Source organism: Eucyclogobius newberryi, unplaced genomic scaffold, assembly GCF_026437365.1.
Source record: "Eucyclogobius newberryi isolate DKJ021-1_F unplaced genomic scaffold, fEucNew1.0.hap1 SCAF_13, whole genome shotgun sequence".
NCBI classification, from domain to species: Eukaryota; Metazoa; Chordata; class Actinopteri; order Gobiiformes; family Gobiidae; genus Eucyclogobius; species Eucyclogobius newberryi.
In genome coordinates this window covers 32311786-32330187 of record NW_027315757.1, presented here as the reverse complement: position 1 = coordinate 32330187, position 18402 = coordinate 32311786, and the positions used below count along the sequence as shown (strand labels likewise).

Here is an 18402-nt window from a genome sequence, read left to right as displayed (position 1 = left end):
ATACTATTACTATAAGGTATGAGAAATTAGGAGTTGCCATAGCAACAAATTATCTTTTAAATGGGAAAATGTCCTAAATGTTGCATCTTACAGAAGTTGAAGTATTGAAGATGTCTGTGTGCATAATTTTAATGGTTATTTTATTCATTGTAGAAGTTGATTGCCACACTATAATCAGTTTTACCTCAAAGAAATATCCTTTAATATAACTCCACTGAATTATTGTATTTGTTAATGTTGTATGTTCTGTCTTCATGAAACTAACTAAACTTGACATTGATGAACAGTTTGTCTGTGAATCAAACATGAATTCAGTCCTTTTCATAACCATGGTATTAATAAAAGCAGTTGCCATTCTTTCCCACCAAACTCTTGCACATTTTGTTCATTTATTGATAAATAGCATTATGCATTATACATCATAATGGAAAACCAAAGTAGAGAAGGTTCAAATGAATGTCCTTTTTATTTACATATGTTGACTGTGTCCCCCATGACGCTGTCCAAAGCAGTAACACACATTCTGTCCAGACTATGAGGCAGCTGCTGGAGGCGTGACGGGCCCAGTCTCCTGCTCCTCTTTCTGTCTACGCTTAAGCAGTTTCTTTTTCTTCTTCTCCTCCTTCTCGATCTCTGCAACCATCTCTAAAAACTTGGGGGTGCGGGGGTCCACGGCGTAGCCAAACCGCTCACGAGCCTCCGCCAAGAGCCTGGAGCGGCGGTCTTTCTCCTCTTTGAGCTTCACCTTAGACTCCCGCTTCTCCTTCCTCCAGTCTGCAACCATCTTGGGCATTTTGGCCATGTTTGCAGCAATAAGTCTTTCCCTGTAGGTAGAAATGAAAGCATGATGATGAATATTTCAAAAGTAGAATACGATTGTAACAAAAAAATGCAACTGCCAACGATCAGCAATTTAAAAATATTAAAACTGGTCAGCCAACAATGTAGCAAATTACCAAAATAAAACATATACTTAAGACTTTACTATACCTTTTTATTCAGATTATTTTTGCCTTTATAATTCTGGAAGATGATCAATACTAAAACAAGTTCAGTTTCTTTCATTTTTCAGAAAGGAAATAAGCCATATTTATGTTCTATAATCGTCTTCCTGGCAGTGAACACAACTCACATTTAGCCTCGTTTTATTCCCTGTAAATGTACCGTTCACACACAGTTTGACCCTTGACCCCACTACTCACTTGGCCAGGCGCGTTTCCGTCTCTTGCTTGTCTCGAGCCGCGATGTTCTGCCGCATCACGTCCAGTGGAGGATGCCACTCGTTCTCCTCCGCGATCATCTTGTCCAGCTCTTTGTGACTGGGCCACAGTGAGGCCGGGTCCACGCCTGAAGCGGAACCGTAGCGGCCGAACAGCTTCCGGTCATAGTGCGCCGTCTTCTGCCACTCCGGCGTGCTCTCGCTGACTTTGTCCGGGATGTACGGCTCGTGGATGTTCCGTTTTAACGGTTTGGGGTTGTAAGAGGCCGTTTGGAAGACAAGTCCGGTGTTTGAAATCAATGATGCCGCAGGTTTAGGCGCTGAAATCCAGTGTGAAGCCCTGCGCAGGACGGCTGCCCTCCGGAACCACACGGAGGACGCCATGTTTGTTCTGATAAAGGACCCGCGCTCAGGTGGCCTCGGCGGTGCCTGCACAGAAAAGCATACGCTCACGCGCTCCGTGACCGCGCGCGGGCTCAGCCACCAGGAGAGATGGGCTGATCATAATATGGTAACATTCAGACAACATTTACAAGAAACTGTTGATCTAACTTAAGTCATATGTGATGTTTGTAATGGGCCTAGAGATAATATGATCTGTCCAGGAGTGACCCACATGAGTGACCCAGGGTAGACAAATGTTTCAAAAACAATATTTGCCTAAAATGTGTTAATATATTATGCCTACCTACCTACCTACCTATATGTTGTTGTATTGTGCACATATGATGAGAGGAAATAAGTTGGTCATGCCAAGGGCCCCGAGACTCTGTAAGCTTCTTAAAATGAGATAGTATTATAAGTCTCTTAAACTCATAAGTAAAGGTGATTGTGGCTGTTGCAGGTATAATAAAAAGAGTCACACCGTTTCTCTGTGGACAAAGATATTATTGTGTCACATCCTGTTTCTCTTTCTCACCAACTTTGCTCTAATGATGAGTCTTGAATGTCCACAGTGAGCAGGTGTGTGACCACAGCGCCAGAGCAAACAGAGGAACTAAGACTCTTTTAACACCGTCTTTGAACATTTAAGGACCACTGAGCTTGGGAATCAACCTTGGACAGAAAAGAGCTTTGTTTTAACCTCGTTAGCTCCGCCCTGGCCCCTTTTTCCAAAGCCTCCACCCTCCCACAACTTCTAGATTTAATTTCTTTTCAACGTGCACATGGAACAAATGGGCCCTGCTCTGGAGTGCTGCACTTCCAGAGACAGATGTCATCGCTTTTGTGTGCTGCATTAAAGATTTAGGGTTCCCATGGCAGGGGTGGCACGGGCTGGAGGTGGGGGTGGCACAGGAGAGGGGAGGGTGATGGTGGAGGGGGGCTTAGTTTGGCTTAGGGGAGATCTGGTGCCAGGCCAAGGCATCGGGCAGCACATGACTGTCGGAGTGGTTAGCAGTGGAGATAAGGGAGAAAGGCAATATGACAGGTCTATTTGTGGGTCAGGGAGGCAGCAATGAGACACTGTATGTGCATTTATCTTTCCATTCTGGTGCTTGCTGTTCTGGATCATTGTAAAATGACTGAAGGTTTTGACTATTGTGTGGAAAAAAAACAACAGTTAATTGAAAGAGACGTGCAAGTTTATTCTATGCCTTGTTGGGAAATGGGAGGTTTTGTCTATAGGAGTTTTTGTTTATAAGAGTTCTTCTATTGAGTGTTTTTTAAACTTCCTATATTCTGTGATCTGTCATTTTCCTCTGTATCTACTGCGTTGTATCAATGAAATTTCCCCATGTGTGGACAATAAAAGATTATCTTATGTTCAGTCCAGGCCAATTATGATGATGAGGTTTTAGTTGTGGCCACTAGAGGGAGACAGAAACCAGCTGTTTGTTCACCCGCCACAAATACAGACGCATTTATATATAGACATGATGCTCATTCTGATGCTTTTAAGTGCACTGCCTTCATGTTCATTGCTTTACTTTTATTCTCATGTAGTAGCTCATGGCCTTAAATAAAAAATACAATTATTCTTGTGCATTATGGGTAGACTGTGGTGGCACAAGCTATTTTCATGCTTGGGTAAGTGACAAAACAGCTGACAGAATTGCATTTTCTATTGTTACTCACCACCATACGACATAAAAAGTAGTAGCATTTGTAAAATGCATTAAGTACATATTCTGCAGCTCAAACGTGTAAACTCCTGCTGCATCAGGATGTCCACAGCACAGGGGACATACAGAGTTTAAAGACTTTGTTGCCAGTGGAATGTTTTATGGTAATACAATGACTTGTGACGATGATCCAGGCTGATTTTAGAATATGGTAGAACATCCATCCATCCATCTTCTACCGCTGGTCCCCTTTCGGGGTCGCGGGTGACTGGAGCCTATCCCAGTGACTTCGGGCCTTAGGCGGGGTACACCCTGGACAGTGGCCAAACTTGTCGCAGGGCCAACACAGAGACACATACAGTTCACGCTCACATTCATTCACTAGGGCCAATTTAGAGTCACCAATTTTTACCTAACACATGCATGTCTTTGGACGGTGGGAGGAAGCCGGAGAACCCGGAGAGAACCCACGGTAACACAGGGAGAACATGCAGACTCCACCCAGAGAAATCATGTGATGTTGGTCTGGTCCGGGAATCGAAGCTGAATGCACATTAGCACACTGAACTTGTGGGCTATAAGGATAAAGTCATTAAATTGTTACCAGATTATCAGAATATGTTTTTTAATGCACAGAAAAACACTGACCATAAACACCTGTGAGAAATCAGTTCAAAATGATCTTGTTTTTTTTTTATCCTAGGGGCTGTGTCTTCCTCTCTGAAGTGCCCGGGATCATCAAAAGTACTCTTGAATGATGTAAGTCAAACTTTATTATTACAGCCGTATCAGAACAGAGCGACGACACATTTGCTGTTTTCTGATGTGTGTTTTCCTGTTCTGAGATGTTTTTGTTTCATTTTTATACAAACTCACAAAGCTGCACTAGTCTAATCTTTAAGTAGCTAGTTTATCTATTCCTGAGAGCAAATTAAAAGTCACAGAGAAAAATCTGTTCAACCCAACGTTCACAAACCCTGGTATTCACGTGCATGACTTTTCGGGCGAGTGCACAACTTTAGAACAGCGTTTTGAATACAGCGTGGTGAAGCAGGGATGGACTGCCAGCGCAATTCCCCAACAGCGAGTGAAATGATCAATCAATAATCTTGCTCAGGACATTCATACACTCCCATCTGTAAATAGGCAAAAATCCACCGAGCACGTCGTACGTTAAAACACCGTGTCCGCTGGATCACTAAGAATTCTGAGCTCATATGCTGTCATTACGATCCCATTGTCCCCGTTTGCCGCCACAAAGCAGAAATCATAATAAATCCACTGCAAATGAAGCTTTTGTTGGCTTCAAACAATAAAGGCTTTGCTCCGAATTTTGGCAACAAGAAACCAGATTTGTCAGCATTTTCCCCCAGAACAAGGGATAAGGACGAAATCCAAAAATACATAAAAGCTCACCCAAAATATCTCCTTTTCCTGGTAATGACTACAGACCACAGAGCGGTTTGAGAAAAAAGAAGGAATATTAAAAGTGTGTTTGGTAAGACAATTCCCCGCAGTGTCGGTGATGAATTGCAGCCCTCCTCAAGAACATGAGAATTAATAATCGCGAGGTAGATGCAGTCGTCCTTGCCAACGCGGATATTGCAAAGTGCCTTCAGACAACTTAAGCTCGCTTTAAAGTCTCCACGTTTTTTTTTTTATGGCCGCCGATTTCGCCATCCGGGGCCTGTTTGAGAAATGAGCAACAACAAACCCCCACACACACACTCCTCACTAATGTTAAACTTGGACACGCTCCCAATTCTGAACTGCTATGGTAAGCATTCCTGCCCGTCGTGAAGGGAGGACGTGCACACACACAAAAAAAAGAAGACCCAGGGACGGTGGGCTTTCAGCGGGGAGCTCAGGAGTGTTTTACGGTTATGAGTTTACCACATGGAGATACGGTTAGAGTGCGAGCGACAGGCAGACGGACAGGGGAGCCTTTCTACGCTGGGAAAAAAACCCGGCAAAGGCCAAAGTGTCTTCCGGAACGGTTCCTCCCGGGGTCTCGTGGGGGATTTTATGTCCGCTCGCTTTGCTGCTACAAGTGCAGGGGGGGAAGCGCTCGGCTGATCGCTCCCGACGCATCTCCTGACGCATTATGACTATTATGACATTATGAATTATCTTGTTTCTTTCCCCATTTACCTATCTGCGTGTGATTTATTCCCCTCGTTAATCACGCGGATTACGTTTACCGCTGACCGTACGGTGTGGTGCGGCGCCAGAGTTGAAGTTGAAGCTGTAGATGCAAAAAAAGAAAGGAAGAAAAACACTATTATTCAACGTATTCATTGCTTTTGTCGAGTTGTTGTGTTAGGAGTTGCATTGGACATGGAGAATATACTTTGACTTCAATTCACAAGAAGCTTTCTTTGTGAGAAGGAAGGGCATGTATAGAAAAATGTATTGTATTGTATTGTTCTATATTTTTGGATTATCCAGATAACGGTATAGCAATCTATCAGAATTGTGCTAAAATGTGTCACTATATATTATGGTTGATATTAAAGTACAACATGTAAATGGACCGTACAATCAACCACGAAAGTGCATCATTACACTGGAATTTTAACATATTTGATCAGCCATTTTGAAGCCCATTTGAAAATAGTGTTCTTGTGAATGATACACTCAATATTACAACTTTACATCTCTATAAAATCATTTGGTTTGGTACATCTCCCACCTCCTCGTGCAGATATATTCAGATTCAGACGCTGTTTCCTGCTTTCCCTGGAACGTTCCACAGCGTTCACTTTTTTCTATCTCCATGAAGACAAGCAGGAGCAGAATGTATGTTTTATATGTCACTTTTGAGCAATAAAACACCTGTAGTTGAATAAAAGCGAGTGCCATACTTTGGGGGCATTCCAGGTAAAGCAATAACACCTCCATGGAAACCCTCAACCAACAAACATGACATTACATAGTGCACCTTCAAAGTCAAACGTTATATATCTTAACAAAATGCTGCTGTCAGACTCTACAACAAACACTGTTAGCCATGAACATGTGCAATACTGATTTAACCATGTGCAATACCGTCATATTCATGTGCAATACTGAATTAACCATGTGCAATACTGAATTAACCATGTGCAATACTGATTTAACCATGTGCAATACTGATTTAACCATGTGCAATACCGTCATATTCATGTGCAATACTGAATTAACCATGTGCAATACCGTCATATTCATGTGCAATACTGAATTAACCATGTGCAATACCGTCATATTCATGTGCAATACTGATTTAACCATGTGCAATACTGATTTAACCATGTGCAATACCGTCATATTCATGTGCAATACTGAATTAACCATGTGCAATACTGATTTAACATGTGCAATACCGTCATATTCATGTGCAATTACTGTCATACTCACAAGCAATTAAGGCCATATTCATGTGCATATAACTGATGTAAATAAGAGTGCTTTATTTTGTTTACTTACTTACTATTAGTATTACCTAGTCTTATTCTTGCTATTTTTACTTTATTTTATTTAATTTTTTTTCTATTATTATTATTTTATTATTTTATTATTATCTTATTTTTATCTTTATCTTTTTACTTTTATTTATCTATTTTATTTCCCGCCCTCCATTCCCTATTAAGATATGAGAGGAGTTTTGTTTATAAGAGTTCTTCTATTAAGAGTGTCCTTTCCTCCTGTATCTACTGCGTTGCAACACCGAAATTTCCCCTTGTGTGGACATTAAAGGATGATCTTATCTTATCTTAAAATGCACATCACAGTAAGTTTACCATACGAGCCGTGCAAACGCCGTGTAGTTCCTCCACAATCCCACAAACCCACGTCATGACACACTTCTTTAGAACGAGGAAGAACATCAACAATGCCAACGAGCTCTTTGCAAACCCTCCTCTCCTCACCGCACAGAAACACTCGCCCCGTCGCGTGACACAAAAAACACTCCAACCCCGAAACTATCGTCCCCCCATCTCATGTAAACACAGATCCATACACATCCACGCACACAGCAGGTTTACATAAGTATTTGGCATTTGTTCCGGGCTCATAATGCACCGCGCTCCCTCAGCGGTAAACAAACGTGCCACTGTCTGCCCCTGATACATTAAGATTTTCTCTACAAATCACCGCGCCCCCGTGGGAACAGAACAGCTTGCCTCTTCGGGAAAAAAAAGAAAAGAAATACCTATACTGTGAGTGCCCCTTTTTGACAGATTTGTAAACAACGTCGGCGAGGAAGAGTATCCCCCAAATGTTGAGTCTGCGATGGAGCTCGCGGCGACTGTTTCCCATGCTCGGGGTCCTAATGTGTTGATGAATGGGCGCGTCAGGAGTGATGGAGGCTCCCTATTCACCGGTGGCGGCTAATTTAAGTGGAGATTCATCAAACGTGGCTAGCCTCTCGTACGCACCTTCGCAGAGCGGAGCCGGGGTCCGCTCAAGATGAATGGAGGTAATTACGGGCGCTACCTGTTCCCCCCTCGCTCCTGCAGAGTCGGCCCGGGGACTGGCTGGGCTACTCGAGTACACGGGGTTTCATTTCAATGTACAATTGAGTCACGGAACTGTGGATCCATAGTGGAAGTTTCACACCTAGTCTTTCGTTATTCTTTATTCTGGATTCTTTGTTGTTGCAAGAGCAATAACACGCAATAATACTTTAAATTAGTTTAATAAAGCATGGGCAAAGACTTAAAGTGCATATGACAGGTTCTCATGTCTTTCTGATTATGACTTTGTGTATTTATCATAGTTTTACATCAGTCAAGTTGCAGTTTGTTAAGAAAGAATAAGAAATTATAGTTCCATGTCATCAATCGGTGACGTTACGACTGAAATGCAGCGACAATTTACAGCAACGGACACATTTTTCTGACAGTCAATCAATCATTTAACTCAATTAAGACGTTATTGGGTATCATTAATTGTCAAATCATATCTAAAGTGTTATTTATCTAGATTTTGCTCCCTTGTTTACAAAATGGTTGCTAGGTAACAGTTATGGAATTACCTCACCAGGAAGTGCAATTAAAAACATCGTCAAAATGTTCAAACTAGAGGGAAAAAAGGGAAAATCTTAGTAAAATCTTACATACAGTATAATAAACTACATTATTTTTATTGAAATGTGTAGTCTAACGTGTAAATAATGCTCTGTAAATAACAAATGAACTAATAGTCTTTGTTCGTGTTTTATTAAGGCTAAATAAGGTGTAGTTAATATATTATATAGTCTTAAACACATCACTTTTTCACTCTTCACCTTCTAGTTAATATTTTTGTATGTATCTAGACCGCACCGCAATATTTACAGAAATTAAGGTTGATATATAGTTACGGTAATCAATAAATGGATTAATTGTTGAATTATATTTTCTTTCTGGTTTTATCTGGTACAGACTCAGCAGAAATGACAACAAAATGACACCGGAAATCTGTCAATTCAGTGACTGCAAAAAACAAACTGTTTAAATAAATACATATACCCTTTGACCTCCAGCGACATTTAGCTTCATCTGGGTTTAATTTAAAAATATATCTTCCTTTTGCACTATAAATAATGGATTCATTGAAGAAAATAACTGCAAAATGAATTGATTAACTAAAATAATTGCTTGTAGGCCTAAACTTATTCCTTTTTCTATCATTCCAACGACCACCATACAGCCATATTCATCTCCTTGGTAACGGGCACATCCTTTTCTGACCTTGACCTTATTTAGTGCAGTAAATGGCATCATTTTGGCTGCCATGTCTCTTTCCGATTGCCCCAGGACAGCTGTGACACTAAAACCTCACCATGTAAACTGTGGCCATGACAAATGTGTTTTTTAAATCTTGTGCATACGTCACATTAACATACATTTTATAATAGCATGAAAAATATGGAAGAAAAAAAAAGTACTTTGCTAATGATCCAATCAGGCGGCCTCTCCTCCTCTTTATGCCGTAGGGTTAGCATCGCCGCGGCGGCTAACACAGGCTCACCAGGCGGGCGCTGCTGTTTGTTTGTCCAGTTGGCGTTGTCGTGGTGGTAAATGCCATGGGTTTGCGTGCCAGCGCCTCTGAATGTGGCCGGCCCGTGCCAAATCGCCCGAGTGGTGTGGAGTAGTGACCGGTGATGGGGCCGCGAGAGCTAATGCCACTGAAACATCCCATTCAGTGAAGGGCGCAGGCTTTCAGAATTACACATTAATATGAGGGATTATTCAGGCAAAGTGGGGGAAAAAAGTGAATAAAGAAGAAAGAGCAGAGTGAAATCATTAGTTTAGTCTTTCGATGTTAATTTAGTTTGAAGTTGCAGGACTCTTACGTGGTTCCTCTTCCCACTGCGAGTACATCTACAAGTGACCAAAAGCTTTATGTTGACAATATTAAATGACATTTGCAAACACTGTTAGCCCTGAACACGTGCAATACTTGACTGACTTGGCTGACTTAATCATGTGCAATACCGTCATATTCATGTGCAATACTGACTTAACCATGTGCAATACCGTCACATTCATGTGCAATACTGACTTAACCATGTGCAATACCGTCATTTTCATGTGCAATACTGACTTAACCATGTGCAATACCGTCACATTCATGTGCAATACTGACTTAACCATGTGCAATACCGTCACATTCATGTGCAATACTGACTTAACCATGTGCAATACCGTCACATTCATGTGCAATACTGACTTAACCATGTGCAATACCGTCATATCCATGTGCAATACCGTCATATTCATGTGCAATACTGACTTAACCATGTGCAATACCGTCACATTCATGTGCAATACTGACTTAACCATGTGCAATACCGTCATATCCATGTGCAATACCGTCATATTCATGTGCAATACTGACTTAACCATGTGCAATACCGTCATATTCATGTGCAATACTGACTTAACCATGTGCAATACCGTCATATTCATGTGCATATAACTGATGTAAATAAGAGTGTTTTGTTTACTTACCATTAGTATTAGTATTGTTTAGTCTTATGCCAGCTATTTTTTTACTTTACTTTATTTTATTATTTTATTTTTATCTTTTTATTTTATTTTATTTTTTATTTTTTTACTCCATTCCCTATTAAGATATGAGAGTAGTTTTGTTTTTAAGAGTTCTTCTATTAAGTTATCTGTCCTTTTCCTCTGTATCTACTGCGTTATAACACCGAAATTTCCCCAAGTGTGGATAATAAAGGAATATCTTATCTTATCTTATTTAATGCATTTGCACTGTTATTATTTATTTTATTTGGATTATTCTTTGGAAATACCAGAACCTGTGCATTATTTAATGTTCTGTCAGTCCGATTACGTTCATAGATCAGATTTTTGCTGCATTTCACGTCCGAACTGTTATTTAGTACTCAAGTAGTTTCACTTAAGACTTTTTTACTTTTTTTGAGTCACTACTTGTTACATCTTCTCTTTAAAGTAACATTATTCTTACATAATGATGTCACGATTGTCTGGTTAATCCATAATTGTGATTATTCAGGTCACAATATAATCGTAAGAAATAAAGACGAATAATCGTGGCAATTTTAGAAGCAAATTATCGACCGAAATGACTTGTATAATAACTAATAATAACTAATAATCTGACTGTCACTGTTATTGTCATGTTTAACTTATTTAGTCTTTCAGAAAGTTCATTTTTGTAAAGCCGCTCACAAACTTTACATGTTCGACGAAATGAACGAAACTTGAGGATTTCACTGATATTTTGTCACAATAATCGTGCGTAATCGTTTAATGGTGATGTTTTTTCTCACAATAATCGTCGTGACAACCCTGATCTCTCACTGTCGCCCTGGCCCTCGCCTTTATCCGTTCATTTAAAAGATTTATGTGAACACGTTTCTTGTCACTTTTCCGCTTTCTTCACCTTCTTTCTTTTTGGTGACACATATTTAAAACATTGACTTAAGCTCAGACACTGTTGGTGAATAGGAAAATCTTAAGTATATATTATTGGTACATATTGATAGATATGTTATTGTGAGAAAAATGTATTACAAGTTTTTCATTGTGTAAAATAATGGTGCATATTTTGGAGACATAAAGTTTAAATTATATATAGAGTATAAGTCGCACCGGGGTATAAGTCGCGGCAGTCAAAAAATGCATTATAGAGAAGAAAAAAACATATATAAGTTGCAACTGGAGAATGAAATGCAGCTGCAAGTGCGAAAATAACAAATAATATCAAATATAAGTCGCTCTGGAGTACAAGTATAAGTATAAATGTACAAGTATAAGTATAAATTTAAGTATAAGTCGCACCCCGGCCAAAACTATGAAAAAAGGTGCGACTTATACTTAATACAAATACAGTAGTATTTATGGTAACATGAAAATTGGCATTTTAACTTTTGAATAAAACTTTAATAAATCAGAATTGGAAATGGATTCAAACAAATCCTCTTTGGGGGGTTTATGTTCTACTTTAAAGACTGATCTTCATCTTCTGAAATTCTATATGAAATAATAAAACATATTTAGGTAACGATTGAACAGTTTTGTTGTTTCCACGTGAAAAGTCACATGTTGAGAAAGAAAACTGACCAGAAAATCAAACATTGAAGAAAAGGAGTTGAGCCAAGTGTCTTGCCTTAAAATCATTATTCTTCAAATTCAGTAGTTTAACGGATTTTAACAATGTTCTATAGTTACAAAGACTGGGTCAGATACAAATTCCTTTAAAACAATCAAATGCTGGAACAGCGAGCCAAGTTTCAGCACTATATGTTATAAAATCTCTGGACAATAATAGAGTAAAGATGTGTGCGGTCAGAGCGTCCGCGCGTTCCAACATGGCCGCCACAGACTTCAGAGCGCTCCTGACCGGCCAAATCCATTTGTAAATATCACACGCTCCTAATCTATTCTGACACATGGGCTTCGTCTACAAAGGAACAACACTTTTCCACTTCTCGCTGTCTTTTTCCAAACATGAAGTCATCTCTATGGCAACGCTCCCGAAAGCTCTAAATCCTGCTGCAGGTCAAGCTTTGACCTCCTCACGTTGAACAGCAGAGAGCAGCGAGGAGCCAGAATCTACTTTTATTATTATAAGATCTGGTGTTTAGCTCCAAAATAGTACACGAAATAAGATAAGACTTTATTGTCCACACATGGGGAAATTTCAGTGTTGCAACGCAGTAGATACAGAGGGAAGGACAGATAACTTACTCTTAATAGAAGAACTCTTATAAACAAAACAAAAACTCTTATTAACAAAACTCCTCTCATATCTTAATAGGGAATGGAGGAAAATCAATAAATAAAAATAAAAAGATAAATATAAAAATAAAATAATAATAAAATAAAGTAAAGTAAAAATAGCTACATAAGACTAAATAATACTAATAATAATGGTAAAGTAAACTCTCTTATTTACATCAGTTATAAAATAAGATGTTCCTTTATTGTCCACAAATGGCAAAATTTCATTGTTGCAACGCAGTAGCTACAGAGGAAAAGGACAGATAACTTATAGGAAGTTTAAAAAACACTCTCAATAGAAGAACTCTTATAAACAAAAACTCTTATAAACAAAAACTCTTATAAACAAAAACTCCTATAGACAAAACTTCTCATTTCCTAATAAGGAGGGGAAAAATAAATAAAGATAGAAATAAAATAAAATAAAAAACAGCTAGCGTAAGATAATACTAATAATAATGGTAAAATAAACACTCTTATTTAAATCAATTATATGCACATGAATATATCGGTATTGCACATGGTTAAGTCAGTGTTGCGTTAAAGGTACTTCACAGTAAAGTTAAAGGTACTTCACAGTAATGTTAAAGGTACTTCACAGTAATGTTAAAGGTACTTCACAGTAATGTTAAAGGTACTTCACAGTAAAGTTAAAGGTACTTCACAGTAATGTTAAAGGTACTTCACAGTAATGTTAAAGGTACTTCACAGTAACGTTAAAGGTACTTCACAGTAATGTTAAAGGTACTTCACAGTAATGTTAAAGGTACTTCACAGTAAAGTTAAAGGTACTTCACAGTAATGTTAAAGGTACTTCACAGTAATGTTAAAGGTACTTCACAGTAATGTTAAAGGTACTTCACAGTAATGTTAAAGGTACTTCACAGTAACGTTAAAGGTACTTCACAGTAACGTTAAAGGTACTTCACAGTAATGTTAAAGGTACTTCACAGTAATGTTAAAGGTACTTCACAGTAATGTTAAAGGTACTTCACAGTAAAGTTAAAGGTACTTCACAGTAATGTTAAAGGTACTTCACAGTAAAGTTAAAGGTACTTCACAGTAATGTTAAAGGTACTTCACAGTAATGTTAAAGGTACTTCACAGTAATGTTAAAGGTACTTCACAGTAAAGTTAAAGGTACTTCACAGTAATGTTAAAGGTACTTCACAGTAAAGTTAAAGGTACTTCACAGTAATGTTAAAGGTACTTCACAGTAAAGTTAAAGGTACTTCACAGTAATGTTAAAGGTACTTCACAGTAATGTTAAAGGTACTTCACAGTAATGTTAAAGGTACTTCACAGTAATGTTAAAGGTACTTCACAGTAATGTTAAAGGTACTTCACAGTAAAGTTAAAGGTACTTCACAGTAATGTTAAAGGTACTTCACAGTAATGTTAAAGGTACTTCACAGTAATGTTAAAGGTACTTCACAGTAATGTTAAAGGTACTTCACAGTAAAGTTAAAGGTACTTCACAGTAATGTTAAAGGTACTTCACAGTAATGTTAAAGGTACTTCACAGTAATGTTAAAGGTACTTCACAGTAAAGTTAAAGGTACTTCACAGTAATGTTAAAGGTACTTCACAGTAAAGTTAAAGGTACTTCACAGTAATGTTAAAGGTACTTCACAGTAATGTTAAAGGTACTTCACAGTAATGTTAAAGGTACTTCACAGTAATGTTAAAGGTACTTCACAGTAAAGTTAAAGGTACTTCACAGTAAAGTTAAAGGTACTTCACAGTAACGTTAAAGGTACTTCACAGTAACGTTAAAGGTACTTCACAGTAACGTTAAAGGTACTTCACAGTAACGTTAAAGGTACTTCACAGTAATGTTAAAGGTACTTCACAGTAACGTTAAAGGTACTTCACAGTAATGTTAAAGGTACTTCACAGTAAAGTTAAAGGTACTTCACAGTAACGTTAAAGGTACTTCACAGATTAAAATAATGTAATGACATGTAAAAATGCAAAAAAATCAAATGAGAACAACATTTACAAGAAAAAATAACATTCAGTGCAATTAGGTGAGCAAAAGAAGCCTTTAAGCTAATTTTGAAAGTCACAACACACAATTTGCTGTTCTGCTTACCTGGTAATACCGCTTTTGATACCACAATGATAATAACACACTTAAAATGTTACTTTTAATACAGAATAATTGTAGTTTCTTTATCATTACATCGTAGTCTTATACTGTTTCTAATATAGATAAAGGCAATACTAAAACTGTTCAAAGATGGTTCAGTTCTGTCCTATTTATGTGATTTTTACCTCAAAATGTTTGTCGTTTTGGTATTGATTTGTTTTCAGATGTTTTTCGACAACCCTAAACAGGCAATAAGATATTTTGTCATTCGTAGTATTCCCCTCGGTCTCATTACAAGTGAAAGAACAGTTCATATTTTCAGCCGAGTGCTGAGTCACAGAACACGGCATTTGACTGAATGTACATAATCTTTACATTGCGACACGCTCACAGCTGTGGTGGCGTTCTGGAGGTGCTCTCCTCTGTACTGTGGCTTTGGGGGGCGAGGGGGGGGGACAGACATGGCTCCCGTCGCTCCCGTTGCTGCGCCGCACCATCTGTCATCTGCTCCAACATCTGCAGACCCAAGGTGCCCCTGTCACCCAGCGTTACGCCACTGTGTTTGGCTCCTCCATTAAAGACGCCCGGAGTGATTCGCAGAACAAAATCTATTAGAGGGAATCAGCTGGGCTCCTGCATTAAGGGTTGGATCGTTTTTTTTTTTTTTTTGGAGAGCGCTACCCGCCTGTCAAGCCGTGTCTCTACATGTCAGACGGTGTGAAGTCTCATCTCCTCTGACTGACAGTTTGGCCCCTCAGATATGTTGCTATACGAGCTCCGGCTCCTCTGGATTTCTTCTGTCTCGGATTCTGCCACAAAACAGATGGCTTTCCCCTTCCGCACTTTTAATGGAGCTGCTCTCTGCGCTCTTGAGCAAATAGCTAAATAATGTGTTTGATTCTGGTACAATATGCTCTGTTGACATGTGAAGTAGAGCAGCATGTTCAGACTGAAAGTTTATTAAATGTTCCGAAGTAGTTTATTGGAATGATCCGAATCTGGCCAGTTGAAAACGTTGGGAGTTTTAATGGTTTAGCCTCTAAATTATAAAGACTATTTACGGGCTGATCTCTTGCTAATGTTATTCCAAATTAAATTATCGTCACAAAAAATATATTTCACGTTCAAACACAGAAATTTCAACTGAATCAACTAAGATGACATAAGATATTCCTTTATTGTCCACACATGGGGAAATTTAATTCTTGCAACACAGTAGATACAGAGGAAAAGGACAGATAACTTATAGGAAGAAAAACATTAATTAATTAAACAATTACATTAATTTGACTTGAGCATGGAAGAGAAAAAACTGTAGTTCTACAAAACAGCCCAGAATAGTGTCTTTGATGGCATAATTCTCACATTCAGGACCTTGACTGCGCTTATTTTATTCTAGATAGTGCAAAACTTACTTTAAAAAGTACACAGTTTTATCCTATAAGTGTAAAACGAATACACACAATTGTATCTGCCGCACAGATCAAGACAAAAGACCATCTGGTGTCAATCTACTTTTTCCAGTAGAGTTTCAGAAAACCACAAATTCAACATAATCCCTTTTAATCCCACAATTGTCCACTTCACTTGAGCATAAATACAGTACTACGCACATTGTAGTTGGTCTGATGGCGCAGAGATATTACGAGGCACAAAGAAATGCATTGGCAGATGGATCGGTGCATTAAGACCGGACGCTGCATGATTCCTATCTCTCGAGAGCCGCTGTCTACGGCATATGCCTCTGATCTGGATTACGCCAACAAGATCACAACAATATGCTCATTGTCCAGCACCGCGCAGGGCTATAATCTACTGGATTATACTCATCGACAAACTGGCAGCAGCTTTCGAGGATGAGCGGGACTGATAGAGGAGATTCTCTTATAAAGATGGGCTGATTTCAATTATCTCTGTCAATAATAGGTGTAGTGTTAGCTAGACAAATCTTTGCCACAGCTTTTAGCAACCACCAGTGCAAGTGGCAGACAAATCAATGTTTTTTATTTTATTTTTAATGTCTTTACTGTCAAATCTTTAGGCCTAATGTTAAATAGTTATCCTAAACATACCTGGAATTGTGCTGGTTTCATTTGTCCACGTGTTGCAATATTTGGCCTCCGTCAGAGCTAAGAATGCTTGTCCCCCGCCGGTACGCGCTAACAAGACGTCATCTCGAAGCTCCACCTTCTCCACGACCTTTACACCGGAGCGATCGTTCTAGTTCTCAAATTGCAATATGCATTTTTGCGACTTTAGCCACATTTGAACCTGTTGACCGGTTCGATTAAGAGTGCTTTGGCCTGGTTTAATTCATTGTGTTTTCTTTATAAATATAACTTAAATTGTACCTGAACTATACTTTTCAGTCATGAGGCCAATCTCAACAATTCACAAAAAGACATAATTATTCATGTTTGTAATTACAAGTTTGTGGTGCAGTGTGACGTGGCTATAGCTATAGAGCTAGAGTAAACAAGAAAGTTCAGGTTTATTGTCAGATTATTGTGTATTTATTTCTCTTCTCTGAACCTCTTTGCCATGTTCTGACACCTCTTTAAGTATTGCATTGGGTTTGGCCAGTGTTAGATGCATTATGCACTAGAAATATCATATTTTTCATCTCAACGTGACAAGAATCAAGTCAGTATTTGATGAGAAATTATATTATATTATTTATTTTTATGTCTGCTTTCTGCCCTCTTGTTTACACCTGGGTCTGCGTCCTCTCTTGTCCAATCATCTCTCTCAAAACTGTCGGAAGCCCCTGGAACGATCAAACGGACCTGTGCAGTTCACTTTTTTTCACATTGGAGACGCTTTCTGACCGTCCTGATTCGCTCAAGTTAAAGCGTGGCTATTGTTTCGATGAATCCAATCCAAGTTTAGTCGATGTAACTGGAAGCAGATGCAGGCCGAGCCCATGTTTAACATTAATACTTCACATTTTCTGTACCAAAAAGATCCTGGAAATTTAAGACCAGAAAGTAATTTCAATCAGGGGCGGCACCAGAATGTTTTTGTAGGGGGGTCTAAGGGGGGGCTAAGGTGTTCCGTGGGGGGGCTCAACATGTTTAAACGTCGTTAGCTCCCCTGTAGTAAATTATGAACCCTAAAGTGGAATTCCTTGTTGTATTGTAGCCTCGTTTTGGACACTAAGTTGTTTCATTTGGACATTTGCAGTTAAAATAGACCTTTCAGGAGGCTAAGTGGTCGCATAACCTTAAGCCTGAATTATACATTTGCTTTTCTCAGTAACAATTCAGTGTCTGTCTTGAATTTGCTACTTGAAACGTTTGACACAGAGGAACTGGATCTCTCTCATTCACTATCAGCCAGACACACACACACAAAAAATGACCTACCTTTCCACTCGCAGCTCCGGCGAAAGTTTGAAAGTCCAAACACGCTCCCTCGCCAGGCGTAGTAGTGAACAGCGTACGCCATATGTTGAGTCTGGAGGAACCTCTGTCCAGCTGGGGGTGAATGAGAGAGGGTGAGAACAGCATGTGCCCTGACCACACAGAGCTGCTGCCCATTGGCCTGGCACCGGACAACGGGCCACACACAAAGACTTCTGCTCGCTCAAGTCACAGTCGCAGACATTGGACATTGTAGAAAGTGGCGGTTACGAGTAGAAGTTGGAGGAGGAAAAAAGGCTAAGAGAATAAAACGATCTGATGAAAATCGCACGAAGGAGACGGGCATTTTTTGATATTAAGATGACGTAGTTTAGGTCATTTGAAAAGTCGCTCTGAAAAGTAGAAACTATTCCAAAAGCGTCTGCAC

General features: G+C 39.1%; 1 protein-coding gene across 1 annotated transcript; it reads right to left on the bottom strand.

Moving 5' to 3' along the window:
• Positions 1 to 372: 372 nt before the first annotated feature.
• On the bottom strand, positions 373 to 18167 carry gadd45gip1 (growth arrest and DNA-damage-inducible, gamma interacting protein 1). Its single transcript, XM_072443593.1, has 3 exons — positions 17979 to 18167; positions 1203 to 1648; positions 373 to 824 (listed from the first exon to the last, which is right to left on the bottom strand). The coding sequence occupies exons 1-3, from the start codon at positions 18150 to 18152 to the stop codon at positions 533 to 535; spliced, it is 912 nt and encodes a 303-aa protein (XP_072299694.1). The 5' UTR covers positions 18153 to 18167; the 3' UTR covers positions 373 to 532.
• Positions 18168 to 18402: the final 235 nt, after the last annotated feature.

What these genes read in the sequence shown, in the direction of transcription:
- gadd45gip1 (XM_072443593.1), bottom strand. Translation starts at nt 18,152, where the DNA reads ATGGGCAGCAGCTCTGTGTGGTCAGGGCACATGCTGTTCTCACCCTCT. An exon ending in CCGGAGCTGCGAGTGGAAAG is followed by an intron (nt 1,649 to 17,978) that starts GTAGGTCATTTT and finishes TTTTCTGTGCAG; the next exon opens with GCACCGCCGAGGCCACCTGA. An exon ending in ACGGAAACGCGCCTGGCCAA is followed by an intron (nt 825 to 1,202) that starts GTGAGTAGTGGG and finishes TTCTACCTACAG; the next exon opens with GGAAAGACTTATTGCTGCAA.